General features: G+C 44.1%; 1 protein-coding gene across 2 annotated transcripts; it reads right to left on the bottom strand.

Moving 5' to 3' along the window:
• Positions 1-1,991: 1,991 nt before the first annotated feature.
• Positions 1,992-16,006, bottom strand: kat2a (K(lysine) acetyltransferase 2A). 2 transcript variants are annotated; one of them, XM_061712735.1, is made up of 18 exons: positions 15,765-16,006; positions 15,402-15,525; positions 12,279-12,424; positions 12,113-12,202; positions 11,852-12,033; positions 11,573-11,764; positions 11,301-11,407; positions 9,474-9,578; positions 8,873-9,009; positions 7,626-7,834; positions 7,422-7,548; positions 6,494-6,604; positions 6,261-6,404; positions 6,056-6,170; positions 5,941-5,977; positions 5,792-5,855; positions 5,624-5,708; positions 1,992-2,856 (listed from the first exon to the last, which is right to left on the bottom strand). In XM_061712735.1, exons 1-18 carry the CDS (start codon positions 15,981-15,983, stop codon positions 2,663-2,665), a joined length of 2,388 nt encoding a protein of 795 aa, XP_061568719.1. In that variant the 5' UTR covers positions 15,984-16,006; the 3' UTR covers positions 1,992-2,662. The 2 variants fall into 2 exon arrangements, with proteins under 2 accessions (XP_061568719.1, XP_061568720.1); XM_061712736.1 differs by having other exon boundaries at positions 9,474-9,545.
• Between the last annotated feature and the right edge of the window lie 593 nt (positions 16,007-16,599).

Raw genomic sequence — 16,599 nt, 5'->3', positions numbered from 1 at the left:
CATGCATGTTTAATAAGTGGGAACAGAGTCTGCTCACCTCATTACGGAGCTCAACTTTCCTCAGTTAATGAGTAACTTTCAAAAAGAATGATTAAATGATTAAATTTATGATTAACCATATGAACATTTAGCTGTTGCTGTTTTGCTTGACTGTTTAGGTTTGCAGAGTCTCTGATGACAAAGTAATGCCAAAGAATCTGCAAGATTGTTGAAAGGTAGGAATGAGAGGGATATAAAGCAATATCGAAGGCCCTGAATGTACCGTGGATTACTGTAAACACTGTCATCAATAAGTGATGACAAACGTGACGACAAACGTGACACCATAGAGATAAAAAGACCTTGAAATTGGATGAGGGAATGCGGAAAAAACCTGTTTGCGATGAAATCAAGAATCGAACGGCAGCACTGAAGGAACTGCAGGAATTTTTGGCATGTGACTACAATCTCCAGTATTCTGCAAAAAATCTGGGCGGGGGAGTTTGCTGGCAAGAGGGTTGCTTTGTTGGGGTTAAATGTTAAATGGGCCTAAATTTTAGAATTTGGGAGAAAAGCCAACGGAGAGCATCACCCAAAGAATAACACCCCTACAGTGAAGCGGTGGAGGAAGTGGTAAGCTTCAGGGCTCGTCGTCTTCAGCTGCACCCGGGGAACGTGTCAAGACGGGTGGAGCATGAGTAGATCAAAACACTCAACAAACACACGGCTTCAGAAAAGGAAAATCAACATCTTAGAATGCCCCAGTCAGAACCCTGACCTCAACCCCTGAAAAGAAAATGAAAAAAGCTGCAGAAATAACATAAAAACAGGCGTACTCGGACTTAAACTTAAAATATTCCCTAATAATTACATTTTTTTGTCTGGGTTTTTGTCTGTTGGAATATTGCACTAAAGATGTAACAAGTCTGATGTTTATTTATCTATTTCTGACTTTGAATGTAAGAAGCTTGCACTATGACGAGTGTGTTGCAGGCTTTCTATATCCAGCGTAATAGCGCTGCTGATATTTGTTTTACAGAGAAATGAGTTGGGATTTGCCTCCAGGCACAAAGTGACTCAGGTTTGTGTCACTGTTTTTTTCCATGAGTGAGTGAATCAGTTACCTGAGAGGTTGGGAATTACCTGAGAGGTTGGGAATTACCGGAAAATTAAAAAACTGGTTTGTTTTTTTTAAAAAGAGAATGAAACTTTATTTTCATAAACACTTTTACAGTAAATGGCATTTATTCTGCAACGCAACAACTTGAAGCTTCACTAAGACCGACGCGTTCCGTCTCTTTTTTGTTTTTGTCAAAAGAAAATCTGAAACATATTTGGAATTAAAAGGTGAACTATAACAACAACCACCCCGAATGATGCAACACTCATTTAATCAAAGCTCGTCGTCGTTCAAGTACAAAATACAAAAATTATTCACACATACTTAAAACATACAGTGTCAATAACAACTTGAACAAACTGGATCAATCAGCAATGAATAGTTACTCCCATGAAAGAAGTGGCTGCGTCCCAGGAAGCACTTTGACACTGACCAATGAACATGTAATGTTCAACAACCCAAAAGTAAAAAGAAAAAAAAAAAAAAAAAAAGAAACCCTGCAATAGCAAACTGACATTTTCTTTTTAATGGAAACTGTAAACTGTCATGCATTATTATCCACTACAGCGTGTGTACAGTGTGACGTGATAAATAAACCTTGTCTGAGACTCGGGATGGTTAAAGTGTACCAGTTTAGCTTGTTTGGGGTTTTCACAAATGGTCCAGTGAACGTGGAACTCCCACGGAGTCTGTGGCTGAACACAAAACGCTCGCCTATTCAGTGTGCGTGCAAAAAGGTGACGGTGCCGAGGAAGACATCGGTGCTGGCGCCCGCGGCCCACCGCCGCGAGCGCGGTGAGAGCTACGCTCAACGTGACGGAATGAATGAGCCGACTGGAAATCGGTCGGTTTGACATGCAGGAGCAGGAAATACCTGATGCCTTTTGTTGTGTTTTTTTTATCTATGAAACTGCTTTAATTGTTGGTTAAAGAAAAAAAAAAAAAGAAAAACGGCATCAGAACCTGTTCCCCTGACCAAAATCAAAATGTATTTATATGCAAAAAAAGAAGCAAACTCACGTTTTTTGGACATCTCGCACTTGAACGACTGTATTCGATAAATGTCTCACCAACTGACTGGATTGTGTGTGTTAGCACTTCTCAGGGAAGTGCCGTCCATCCATACATCCATCCATCCATACATCCATCCATCTCGCACCCATGAAGCTGGCTGGATGTTCAAGTGTCTGTCAGTAACGGAAGGCAACGTGGCTTTAGGTCCCGAGATTCACTTTTCTGGAAATTACCTTTAATCACGACGACTCCTGTGACCTGTTTCAAACGCACAAAAAAACTGGAATAACAACCACCATTCGTACTATAAATAAACGTGGGAAGTGAAACGGTTCTGTTACTTGGACCTGTCACTTTGGTTCAGTTAATGAAACGTGTATAATGCAAATGCTTTTTGAGTAATTGACACTTGTAATGCTCAGCTGGCTCCAATCTGCTGCTTTGTTCCACAACTCTGTTGATTTACTTTGTACCGAATACCATGTTATTAGCTCGAGTGGGACAACAGCTGCCGGTGTTTTCCCGGCGTCAGCTGTTGCATCATGACATTCACTTCTCAATCAAGCCTCCGTCTTTTAACTTGAAGTAGAAGAACTTCTCCAGCGTGTTGGCGCACTTGCAGTACTCGCTGTCGGGAGGGTTATACTCGCGACAGTTGCTGATGATTCGCTGCAGGTCTGCGATGAAAAGCTTCTTGGTCACATAGTATCTGTTTTTGAGTCTCTCTGTCATGGTCTTCAGGTCTGTTGGGACAAAAATTGAGAAAAAGAGAAACTGCTGGGTAAAATAAGTATTTAAATGATGAATAACTACATAAAACCGCTTTGCAGTGTTAACTACTGAACACGGATGAAGAGCTGTCGGAGAGCTGGAAGTCGCAACTCTACATAGCAGGGCTCCAGACTAACTTTTTTCATTAGGAGCACAGTAGCCCCTAACTGAAAATTTTTAGGGGCACAATCAGATATTTTAGGAGCGCACATCGTTTATCGACACGCTAACCAAATTTTTACATGTAGATGTACATAGTACATCTACTACATTTCAGTGTATTAGTAATACGTATTTCATAATAGATTAATGAATTACCACAATGTGCTGTTTCAAATGCAGTGTTACATTTTATTGTGCACTTTTAAAGATGCCGCAACATAAAGTAAACTGACAGCACCATTGCTGTCATTATATATTAAAAAAACATACATTCACATGATAAAAAAGTGCTTGGTAACAAAGTGCTTAGTAACCTTTCAGCCATGAATGTAACTGTTAAACACAGTACTTAACAAATGTACAAATTTTGGGGGTACTGGCCAATAACATTTCCCTACTTGTGTCTTTACTAAAACCCTGAACTTACACCAGTCGACCAAATTCACTGCCTTCACTCAAATAACTAAGGATCTTACCAAGAAATATTCTTATTTCTAACCTAAAAATGCCATTACACCTGATAACACACATCACTTAAAAGGTTAGGTGTTTTTCCCACGTGTTAAAATTTAACTTTCATTTGTGTCAAGCAAATTTTAAGTTCTAGTTACGTTTTAAGTTAGAGTTTTGGCAGTGTTCAAAATAAAATTATGAGACCTGCTGTATTGGAGCACATTTTCTTTTAGTTAAAACTGTAGCGGGGACAGATGTTTAGAGGAACCTATGTATGTACCGGGTGAAGGCTGATTTATGGTTCCGCGTTACAACAACGCAGAGCCTACGCCGTAGGCTACGGCGGCGGCTCTGTGTCGATTTAAGGCGGAACCATAATTCAGGCTTTAGGGGAGCATATCGGATAACAACCAGAAGAATATAGAGTGGATTAAAAATAAAAGTTAACCACTGAGCTACATGTGTCTCCCGTCTGGGCCATTGCAGACTCATTGCCTGAGCATGATATTACTAAAACCAAACATATCCGCCGTCTCTTTCTTCTAACTTTATGTGCGCGGCGCAGCGGCAGCGCGTTGTGTCGCATTAAATGTGGTCCGGGCGTAATACCAGCTGGTGAAATTAAACGAAAAAAAGAAATAAAAAAATAGATCCCCCAACTCATTCCCTTTCACACTCATTGGCCTGCAAATATGGGGGTTCATTGACGCACACCTTCCACGTTTAAAGTGTAAAAAAAAAAAAAAAAAAAACACTGGCAAATTTACTGGTCGCACGTGTGCGAGTGGACATGAAATTCAGTCGCACATACTCAAATTTTGGTCGCAAAATGCAAGCATTTGGTCGCAGTCTGGAGCCCTGCTACATAGTGCTACATCATGCGTTTGTAGAACTGTTTGAAGTTATTATGGATTATTATGGGCTTGTATTTCCTAGGGACAGTACCAGCAGATGCAATGAACCTGCCTTCGGAAGCCATTGGAAAGACTGAATCATAGGAGAGAACCCGACCAGCGTCAACAAGACATCCAGAATGCAGCAAAGACATGCTGGTGAATGAGTGCCAACGGTTTTGCAGTAGAAACTTGCTGATCCAAGGTTTCATGACCAACTCTTAATCCACCATAGTTGTGTTTTTTGAATAGTGGGTGTCGGAGGCTCCCCTTAGTCATGTCATAGAGCCCACTCCCACGCCGTCCGTACCCATTCAGTACGTTACGTGGAAACGGCAGTGCGTTGGAAGGAGTCCCCCGTCTATTTCACGATGGAAACCTTTCATGATGTGAATCAGTACATCTGGCCTGATTAATGAATAAAAAGGCACCGGAGCTCGACATGTGTTCCTGAAGCCAGTGTCAGTCATTCACAGTATTCCCCCCGTGTCTCTCATTAGTCAGTGATTTCACATCCATCCGTCCCTTTCCTAAACCCTCTTACTCCCCGGGGGGCTGTTGGGGTACATCACAGGTGAAAGCAGGGGTACGCCCGCGACGGATCGCCAGTCCATCGCAGGGCCACATGTGCAGACAAACAACCGTACATACTTGCAGGCAATGTATAATCATCAATCAACCTAAAAAAACTGGACTGTGGAGCTACGCGAGCACGAGAACATGCAAATTCCACACAGATAGACTTGTGCCGGGCCGATGACAGCAGCGCTAACCACTAAGCCACCGTGCCTCCCGTGATCTCCCGACCCCAATATGGAATAAATTAGGGTTTAAACGTCCTACTTTTTGCTGTTTAACTCCTACGGTACTTTGCAGATGTCTCCTCTGCAGCTTGTCTGGATTGAGTTACTTATTTCTGGAATTTCATGGGCTTTAAAAGGATCAGTCCTGTCCTCCCACATGCAAGTCACTTTCCGGTTGCCATTGTTACTTGTAGAGCACCTTAAAAATGGCCAGAAAACCATCAAAAATCCCTGTTAACAGCAGAGCATCCAAACTGAAGTGAATTGTTAAAAGAAAATAATGATAATAATCTGAACTAAATCAACAAGCTGCTACTAGTTCAGCACCATTTTAGAGTCCCATATGTGTGTATTCAAAAATATAGAGAATATAAAACACAAAAAGAAGCTACAAGCAAATGCAGCTTGCCAAAGAAACGCCTACTGACCAATAGGAAAGCGGATGATCTCGTAGTAATCTGGAGCCTCAGACTTCTTCACGGGCTCCATGAAGGGCCAAGCGTCAGGATGAGTCTGTTGGAGAGACGCAACACAGACCTGATAAGTGGCTTGTCACTCTTGAGGTTTACGTTTGTGTGTCATCAGACTTCCTGCACCTTTATCTGGGCCAGGAGGTTCTTGAGCATGTTGTACAGCACATCCGGGTCCTTCACCTCTTTCCTGCAATACATGGATACGACCTGTTAAACCTGTTAATAGCAAATCGTTTCTTTAGCAGAAACATCAATCTTCCAAAAGTATTTACCCTTTATCCTTGTTAGTTGGTTTCCAGCCTGTTTCTCCTGGTTGGAAGAAGAGTCTCGTAAGTATTCAACCAACATCTGATCATATTTTACAGTGTATGCAAAGCAGAAACAGACTTATGCCAGGGATGCTCTCCACCGGGATCTGTCGCACGCCCTCTTTGAAGCAGGTGAGACCCGGGTACACCTTTCTAATCTGACTCTGTTTCCTCTCAATCAGCTTCTTGATGATCTGTTATGACAGAATCAGCATCGTGCAGAGTTAAACGACACAGGCTCGCTCCAAAAACCGTTGACACACGCATCTCACATCCTCACGCACCTCCTTCTGTCTTTTAATGATATGCGAAAGCTCGGTGTAAGGGATTCTCGGGTTCAACTCGCACTCCATCAGCGTTGCTCCCTCGTAGTCTTTGATGTAACCCAGGTATCGACTCTTGGGCACTTTGATGTCTTTGGAAAAACCCTGAGAGGAAGTAAAATAAAAAAAGTATTACTTAGAGAGATCAGATGAGGACAGAGATGCAGGAAACAGACAAGCGATCTGTGCAGTACCTGCTTCTTGAAGTAGCCAATAGCATACTCGTCAGCGTAAGTGAGAAAGTAGAGGATGTTGTGTTTGATGTGGTACTCCTTCAGATGGTTCATCAGGTGGGTGCCGTAGCCCTGTCATCCATGAAACCAGAGAGGCAGAACGTGTTCTTTTATGAGTAAAGGAGGGAAAAAGTTCACTTTCTATGGAGAGAAAATCGACTCAAAACATCATTATCTGATTTGTGCGCATTATTAATTTTGTGCGTGCGTAACTTGCTCGAAGTTACGGACAAAACGATAATTACGAATATCAAAAAGCCTCCTACACACACAAATCGTTAAATACGCGTGCATGAATCTCCTGATACATAGGCACAAAGTTATAGATACGCACAAAAGATTTTGAGACTGGTTTCACGCCTCCAAGAAGCCTCACATATTCGTCCATATATGGTGCATTTAAGGACTGGTGGAAAGCTGGGTCATTTGAATGGTCTTCTGAGTCAAGCGTTATTTCCCTCCATTATTAATTACTTAACCTACGAAGGTATACCTACTTCAGACCCACTAAGACCACTGTGATGCCCCGCCATTACTATCTTCTTGCCTCCTGATTTGACCGTCAGTTTTTACCAGCCAAAAAACAAGTCCACCACCTGGCAGTTGTTGCTTTAAAACATCTAATTACATTTGTAAGGCTCATAAATGCACGAATTATAGACTATTACAAAGAAAAGATGTTATAACCATGGGGTGCTGAGATATAGATAATTAAGTATCGAGGGAAATAAAGCTTGACTCAGATGAAAATTCAGATGACCCAACTTTCCACCAGTCCTGAATGCACCATATACGGACAAAGCTTCTTGGAGGCCTGAAAAGAGTCTCAAAATCATTGAGTCGATTTTCTCTCCAGAATCTTCTGTGCGTATAAATGGGTGTGACGTACCTTTACTTGCTCGTTGGATGTGACGGCGCAGAAGACGATCTCCGTGAATCCCTGAGTGGGAAACATCCTAAAACAGATGCCTCCTATGACGCGGCCATCTTTAATAAGGGCTAAGGTTTTGTGCTTCCTGCAGAAATGTGAAAGACGTCGGGTCAGAGCGCGGCGATTCCATGGTGTTGCGAAACGAGAGAACAGTCCACTTACGGGTCAAACACCAGCCGTGTGATGTACTCTTTGGGCATACGAGGCAGCTGATGAGAGAAGACGTTCTGAAGGCCAACCAGCCACATCAGGATCTTCTTGTTGGATTTCTGGGAAAGTGAGTTTCCGATCACGTGAAACTCGATGATGCCCCGCCTCTCCTCCAGCCGGGCGGTCTCGTCGCGGGCAGCGTTTGGCGTCAGCAGATTCGTCTGAGCGACAACAAGGACAAGTTTACCTCCTTAACCTGAACCTGGGATGGCACCCGTAGGATATTTTGGGGGGTTCATTTTAGGACTGCAATGATTCCTTGAGTACCTCGATTACAAAAAGTGATTGATCGAGGAATTTCCTCTGCCTCGAAGCCTCGTTTAAATAAAAAATAAATGTAAATTTCGAAGGTGTGGGATTATTTCAAATTAAAAATGAAGGTCCTGGTCCACATGATGTGTTCCGAGTCCCGGTCCACAGCCAAGCATTTCTGTTTAAACGTGTTGGTTCTGAATGTGAAGTTGCACAATTTAAAAACAGTGTTTAAGAATATTTTTTATTTTTGATACTTTGATTTTTGATATATTTTTATTAATGTTTCAGGAAATTTTAAGTTTAAAATAATTTTATTTTATTTTATTGGAAAATTTAACATTTAACATTTTACTAGTTTGCATAATATGTAAATAAATGTCAATTATTCTCCTAAAAGAAACAAATTGGTTGTTTTAAATCAAGTAATCTGTCTTGTTTTCTATTGTACATTTATAATATTTATAATTGGGCTTTAATAAAGCAAAAATAAGTTTTATCTGATTACTCGATTCATTGATGGACTATTTCATAGAATATTCGATCACCAAAATATTTGATAGCTGCAACCCTAGTTAATTTAGACCAGCCAAGGTCTAAATTAACTTGGTACTTTCCCAACACTGAGCAGTTAGACACCAAAACGAAACCGAAATGCAAAGGAGAGCAGCTCCGATCTCTTCTCTGGTTTCCACTCAGCTGGGGTAATTTGATGACTCCATGCTGATACTGAATCCAAGGATCGGCTTATTAATAAGGACACTAAATGTAAAACCTGGTGGTTTGTTTATGTTTCGCCGATATTTCAAATACAAGTCAAGTAGAGGAAAAATAATAATAATAATGATCAGAACTTAGGACTTATTTTACAGTAAAGTGCCCAAGCTGTGACCGATGCGTTAAAGTGTAACCTGGGAAATAAGGTGTGAGCAGAACGTGGAGCTGACCTCGGGTCCAAGCATGGCGGCAGGGTCAGTGATTGTCATCATCACTTCATTGACCAGCTCCATAGGGATGTCTCCCATCACACGGATCCGCTTGGCATCCTCCAGCGTCAACGCCTCTGGAAGTTTACGCTTTTCCCCTGAGCAGAGAGGATCAGATTTACACATTAGAGGTCTGTGTCCCTCAGCGAAGTCCTCCGGCTGTGTCACAGAGTTTCTTCCATAGTTTTAGGAATGTGAGTGGGGAGTTTGTGCAAGAAAATCTGTTTATCATGACGCACTGAACCTCTCGTGTGCCCACATTCATCCTCTGATGAGCATCAACGCATCCCTTTGGGGCACACTTTGGATTACAACTAAATTAAAAAGGAGGCAAGCTTTCTAACCTGAGGCAAAAAAAAAGTGTAACGGTACTACTAAAAAAAAAAAAAAAAACACCCACAGATCTACCATATTCTTACTCATATGGCGTTTGCATCTTAGCGCCAGTTCTAGCAGTGCAAGAGTAAAACATTTAATGTGTCATTAACAGGAAGGAATGTTTCCTCTCCACCACAGAACAGAGCTGAAGGACGGTGAAAGCAGACGAGACGTGATGGCAGACCTGTGATGGGCTCGACGCCTCCGGTGTCCACGCTGGTCAGAGAGGAGCTGCTGCTCAGGTTCTTGGTCAGAGCTGCGGAGCCGGACACAGAAGCTGGACTGATCACTGCAACGATAAAGGACGATAAATACCAGATCACCCTGCAGAGCTGCGGCAGGGAAGGACAGCCTTCATTTTTCTGTCTAATGTCTTCTCTTTCACCTCGTTAAGAACGACTAAACTCATAATACATGTCTGGACTTGGCTTTTAACTTCAACTGCAAGGAATGTGGTTTTGGGATGTCCATGGGACACAAGTGGTCTTGAATGCGGCATGTTAGGTTTCCCTGAATCGTTAAATGACATCATCCATGTAGGAGATGTGTATGTACGTGCTGAACATTGTTTTTAAAGATTTTGATTTTCTTACATTTGTAGACAAAATAGAGACCCTCCACCCTTCTCTGCTCTGGCAGGGCTCACATGTTCATGGATGCTGCTTTTGTACAAAATCATAATCACTGTTAATCCAGGGGCACCGCATTTATTGGAATGTGTTGCAGTCCTGAAATGCAACAATTAATATATAATCATTTCCGATTTACAGCCATAGATAGACTTCCTCCTCTAGGTTTCAATTAGGGGTTCTTGGCCAACTCAAAATCTTTGCTGGTGCTGATGCTGGTGCTGATGCTGGAGCTAGAGCTGGTTCCAAACACGTTCTACATGAACCACCTCTTTTTTCCGCTGACCGGAGGGCACAAAACATTCAGGACCTCACATCATTTACTACGTCACCAAAGCCAAAGCAGGAAAACACAAAATCGCTCAGAACAACAATGGAAAATGAATGCCAGCATGTGCAGACCCCGATCCTGACCCTAATGGCACTTTTCCACTAGTATGTAGTCAGCACGGCTCAACTCCACTTGGTTTGGTGCTTTCCCACTAGGAGTCTACCCGTGCCGAGTAGATACTTTTTCTGTAACTATTCTGCCGAGGTTCTAAGCAGCTGAGTCGGGCTGTATCAGACGTCATCACACTACATGCCACTGAATTATCAGGGGGGTTGGGAGTCAAACGTCTGAGTCAGGATGTGGACATCATTTGAAGACCGACTTCTTGTTAATTTTATTCGACAGGCAACAGCAGTGCAAAAGTCTGTTTCATGATCCAACTCTGAGATGCAGATGTTCCTAAACCTGGTGGCTGAGGAGAGAATTAAAGAAGGATCTAGACGGAGCGATAAGGAATGACCAGATCTAGCAGCAGCTCTGTCACTTCATAGCTGCTCGCAGCTACCAACGGACTTTTCAGCAGCGCCGAGACAAACTAAATAAAAATGAAAAAGCGTTGCCGCTTGAAGCTTCTCTCACTCTCATTTTTAACTTGATATCGAACACGAGCCACAGACCCAAAGGCACATATATCATCTCCTCCATGCTCTACATCTTTAGTGTTGTTGTCTTCTTCGTTTAGATCACAGTCAAATACGTCACAGCAGCTTCGCTCCAACCTCCTACTTCTGCTCCAGGTGCTGAATTGTTATGGAAAAGAAACCAGGCCGTGTTGAGTAGAGCCGAGTAGGTACTAGTGGAAAGTGCCAAAAAAGTCTTCTTTGGAGTGTGGAATCAACTTAATGCAAGTTTATGTTGTTTATGAGTTAGAGTCACATGTTTGCTGTGCAGTAAATGTATTTCAGATTACATGGTTAAATCAGTACGATGTATCCAGAATTTAAGTGAGCTACGTTTTATATTTATGAGGTTCTTTAAATATGGTTTCACTGTTTTGGTTGGTTGGTTACACTAATCATGCACGTCATGTGAAACTGCAAACCAGCCTCACCTGTCTGGTGACCGAGCTGCGTGCCATCCGAGGCCGGCATGGTGAAATCGGCCTCCCATATGGGTGAATTCTCCCCATAGATCTCCTCCTCCAGCATCGACAAGAACCTGAAAACACGCACAAATGGAGCAAAAAGATCTCAGAGAGATGATCGAGCGATCTGTGAAGTGTGAAGGACTGCATCACACAAATGGAGACTCGGTGAGACAAAAGCCAGATGCACTCGGTCATCGTGTTAACGTCATTAAATGTCCGAGACGCCGTGTTCTTACTTGGGGAAGTGTGTGAGGATGAGCGTGCGTTTCTCTGGCAGCAGTTTATCCTTCTCCACCCTGAATTTCTCCAGGAGTTGCCGCCGGGTGACGGTGAAGATGGACTTGAGTAGGTTTCGCCCAAACACTTGAGTGGTTTCGTAGCGTGGGAGGCTGTCGTTACTCTGTGGGACGTGGCAGTAGCACAACCATCTGCCGGTCATAATAATAAAACACATTAACAAAAACACAGATACATTTGTGCCAGTGAAACAACATGCTTCAGTCACACACACACACCTGGTGTAGTCCACTTTGTATGCCGTCCCGTCATCTTTCTGGGTACGCTGGCGATACTGCGTCGGCGTCTCAAGTTTCCAGTAATTTAAACATAAAAGAAACATCTTTGACAGCTCAAACATGGTCTGCCTTTCCTTTGGTGCGAGGTGGCTGAACTTGTACTGAACAAAGTTCAAGACCCCCTGTGGAATATTAGGAAGACATAAATAAGTTTGTGCCGACACATGTTGGGCGCTGCTGCAGACGAGGTTTAGTGTTCACCTGCTCGATGTTGGGTTTTTCAAAAGGTGGACTTCCGAGAGATCCCTCTACGACCGGCTGGCTCATCTGGAGGATACATTTCCTCAACAGCTTAGGGAAGAGGACAGATGGAGATTAGTTATTAGCCAATCTTAAATTACTGCTGAGGGATGAAAAGTTTGCCTACCTTGAAAAGGTAGAAGTACACTTGTTTGGTGTCTGTGTCCTCCTCTTTGTGTACGGACATGAAGAGGTTCTCCACATCGACCACCATCCCCAGCAGTCTGTTGATCTCGTCCTCCGAGACATTTTCCAGATGGGACACGTGATCAGCTGTGAACATGGGATCAAATCATTTATATAAACACAAATCACTTGAGACTTGCGTGACAACATTATGTTGGTTTTCGCTTTGCCACAATGTCAAAGTAATGATTATAAAGTGTCAGTTTAATGCCGAGCAGTGGTTGTAACAATGTTTCTACCACTTGGCTGAAGTCGATGTGTGGATTTTACAGATTATCTGGAAATAACCAGGGACGTCCTGAATAGTGTTGTCTGTAAAACGAGTGCATAACACCGAGCAAGCGACACACTCGTGCTTAGCATCTCAACAGCAGCATGACAGTCAACCGAAGAGAGGTCAACTAAAGTGCACAGGATGGAAAGTAACTTGTATATCAGTGCAGGAAAAAAAAAAAAAACGTCTTTTCTAGGAATAAATGCAATGTGGTAGGAGTTTATGTGCCAACTTCTCACTCACGTAAACCTGCGCCACGCGGCTGAGGTCTCCAGCGGGCTGTCATTACTAAAATGAACCGAAGCATGATGTTTACGCCCATCAACGGCGGAGAAAGCCTCGCAACCACCCGTTTACAAAAAAAGAACAAAAAAATGATGTGGGAACGGAAAACCGAATGTCCACGTTAACAAACAAATATCTGGATTTTTCTGTCTTGTATCAGTCGCAACAGCTGAGTATCATGTTCTGCGTATTGATTTATCTTAGGATTTTCCATCGAACTCTGATCTGATACAACCCCCCCTATCTATCCAGCCACAGAACCAGTACAATGATTGACCGCAGAAAAGGGACCCTGGTACGGTTCAGTGTGCTGCTCACAGGCATCTGGGCACCTGCACTAGGGGAGTTTTTAGCTGCCACTGTTTATGTAATAATTGCTCAGGGGTCATGTTCTGGGTCTCTGGAAAGCACCTAGAGACAACTTCTGTTGTAATAGACGCTCTATAAATAAAATTGAATTGGAGTCCAAATCATAATGTGGACGACATAAAAAGGTCTGAAAGGTGTGTGGTGTTGCGTGGGAGGGGGTGTGATGCAGGTATGATACAGGTGTTATTCAGGTTTGTCAGGCAGTGTTGGGACTAATGCGTTATTTACAGGGGTGCACACAAGCCGGGAATCGAGGGCCAGTCTACTGCACGATTTAGATGTTTCCCTGCCTCAACACAACCCTGATAGACAAGGCTGTGTCACCAACAGAGTTGTGTAAACCGTGATGACATTTTGATGGCGACCAGTGATTAGAATCAGGTGTGTTGAAGACAGGGAAACATCTAAAACATGCAGTAGACTAGCCCTCAAGTCCTGGCTTGTGTGCACCCCTGGCTATTTAGTAACGCGTTACAGTAACACCGTTAGTTTTGCGGTAACTAATACTCTAAATCATTACTTTTTAAATTCAGTAACGCAATTACCGTTACCTACCGGTGCGTTACTCCGTTATTTCTGGCAACAGTGAAGCTTTTTTCCCCCACACGCGGAGACCAGAGGAAACATAGTGTCTGTGCATTCAAAAACATGACGGTCATGGCAAGCCAAGAGAAGGAGAGTTTCGCAACGTGGAGATATCGTCATTACAGTAATCCCTGGTTTTTCACGGGGGTTACATTCCAAAAAGAACCCGTGATAAGTGAAATTCTTTTTACAATTATTATAGAAGGCTTCAAATTGCGGAGATCAGCACCGCCTCGCACGTATTTCACTGCTCATCTGAGCCGCTGCATCCTGACTCGCTCTGTAGCGTCTTTTTCTCCTAAAGCCGCGGTGCAGGTGTGTTTTTTCGAAAGAAGAAAATAGTTATGGGTCCTTGTTGTCGCTCTTTTTTCCTTCTGGGCAAAAATATTTTTATAAACAGACATGCTACCATTGGTTATATTTGAGACTGTATTGACTGATTCATCGAAGAGTCCCATTCTTGAGCTGCTCGCTGGACCTCATTGGCCGTTCTCAGCATTGTTGCTAAGCAACCAACGTTATTGACACAGGAAGTGAAGAAGCAAGGAGACTGTTTAGAATGCAGAACATGATGCACAATGCAAATCCATACAGTACCTGCTGAAATGAAGGCTAGGGGGCATTAATGGGAGCATTTAAAATAATGTTTTTATTTAAACTAACTAAAAAGTTACTTTTCATAGTAACGCATTACTTTTTGGTCTAAGTAACTGAGTTACTTTTTAATGAAGTAACTAGTAACAGTAACTAGTTACTATTATTCAGTAACTAGCACAACTGGTGTCAGGTGTGATGCAGGTGTGATGGAGATGTGAGCAGGTGTGCGTCGGGTACGGTGCAGGTGTGTGTCGGGTATGCTGCAGGTGTGTCTCAGGTGTGCTGCAGGTGTGTGTCGGGTATGGTGCAGGTGTGCTGCAGGTGTGTCTCAGGTGTGCTGCAGGTGTGTCTCGGATGTGTCTCAGGTGTGCTGCAGGTGTGTCTCGGGTGTGTGTCTCAGGTGTGCTGCAGGTGTCTCAGGTGTGCTGCAGGCGTGTCTCGGGTATGCTCGGGTGTCTCAGGTGTGTGTTGGGTACGCTGCAGGTGTGCTGCAGGTGTGTGTCGGGTATGGTGCAGGTGTGTCTCAGGTGTGCTGCAGGTGTCTCAGGTGTGCTGCAGGCGTGTCTCGGGTATGCTAGGGTGTCTCAGGTGTGTGTTGGGTACGCTGCAGGTGTGCTGCAGGTGTGTGTCGGGTATGGTGCAGGTGTGTCTCAGGTGTGCTGCAGGTGTGTCTCGGGTGTGTGTGTCTCAGGTGTGCTGCAGGTGTGTGTCGGGTATGGTGCAGGTGTGTCTCAGGTGTGTCTCAGGTGTGCTGCAGGTGTGTCTCAGGTTTGTCTCGGATGTGCTGCAGGTGTGTCTCGGGTGTGTGTGTCTCAGGTGTGCTGCAGGTGTGTCTCTGTCTCAGGTGTGCTGCAGGTGTCTCAGATGTGTCTCAGGTGTGCTGCAGGTGTCTCAGATGTGTCTCAGATGTATCTCAGGTGTGCTGCAGGTGGGAGGAGGCTGGTCGGTCGGTACCCAGAGCGTGTCCACAGCTGCGGCACGGCTCGCTCAGGCTGGCGGCTTGCTGCTGCAGATCTATGCGTGTAGCTGACGGCGGATTTGGGTTTTTCCACCCGTTGCACTTGCAAGTGTCACTGGCCTAAGAACATGAACAAATAAACAATCAGCAGCAGCTCGTTTCTGCACGTCAACAAATCACTGATCCACCAAAGCTAGCCGAGGAGAACTGCAGCTCCACACATTTCTGACGGTTCCCGTCGAAGTTAACTACGTTACGTTGCTATTGCCACGAGTTTGCTCTTTCCAATCCCGCCCACGTGGGCTAAAACAACCCCGCGGAGTGCTTTGTTGTGAACTTTGGTTAGCTGCGTTAGCTACCTTGCATGCGGAGAAAACGCCAAGTTTCTCGAGCTTCTTCGCTCGCGGGAAGGCTCGGACTTGGGCTTTCTTCTGACTCGCCCGCTGCTGCTGGCTGAGTCCCGGCCTGGCCGGGTCGCTGCTCCCCGAGCCGGCAGCCCCGGCCCCCCCGGCCCCCGCGGAGCCGGCCGACTGGGCTTGGAGCCGGGGTTGCAGGGCCTGAGCTGCGGGGTCCGACATGTCCACGCTGCTGCGGCTTCAGCGTGCTCCGACTGGCGCTCCGTGCTGCCTTCACGAGCCCTCGGAAAAACGGCTATCAATGCTGCGTTCCATTTACCTCGGAAGTCGGAACTCGGAACTGGGAATGACGTCACACCCGAGTTATCAGCGTTCCAGTTACAAAGTTGGTAAACAAGTTTGTAGTTCGCATATACCACATGGAAAATGTAAATTACACTATAGCAGCATATATATGCCGAACAATACTTGTATACGACTGATTTAGTGTGACCAAAACTAGAATGAAGTGCTACGAATTATTACAGAGCTCTCTTCTACTGTTTACAACCGGGGCAGCCATCTTGGAATGGTAACTCGGGGGTGGTGAAGACTCTCCCACTTTCCCAGTGGGAAATCCTACTTCGAGGGGCGTTCCAGTTGAAAATTCCCACTGGGAACTGAGAAATCCCCACTTCCGAGGACAAATGGAACGCGGCACAAGATTCGCCAACACGTTAAAGGCAGGCATTGTGATCTAATAAATATAATTTAAACATTAGGCTTTCAAAAAAAGAATACCAAAATACAATAAAATATATTTTGGAAACATTACTTTGTTTATTTGTTTATTAAAAAG

This window comes from Cololabis saira, chromosome 21 (genome assembly GCF_033807715.1).
Source record: "Cololabis saira isolate AMF1-May2022 chromosome 21, fColSai1.1, whole genome shotgun sequence".
Lineage (NCBI taxonomy): Eukaryota > Metazoa > Chordata > Actinopteri > Beloniformes > Belonidae > Cololabis > Cololabis saira.
This window is presented reverse-complemented; position numbering and strand designations above follow the sequence as displayed.

Coding starts and splice junctions, on each gene's coding strand:
- kat2a (XM_061712735.1), bottom strand. CDS start 15,983: ATGTCGGACCCCGCAGCTCAGGCCCTGCAACCCCGGCTCCAAGCCCAG. Junction 9,010..9,473: donor AGGCGTCGAGCCCATCACAG/GTCTGCCATCAC, acceptor CTCTCTGCTCAG/GGGAAAAGCGTAAACTTCCA. Junction 5,978..6,055: donor GGAGAGCATCCCTGGCATAA/GTCTGTTTCTGC, acceptor TCTTCCAACCAG/GAGAAACAGGCTGGAAACCA.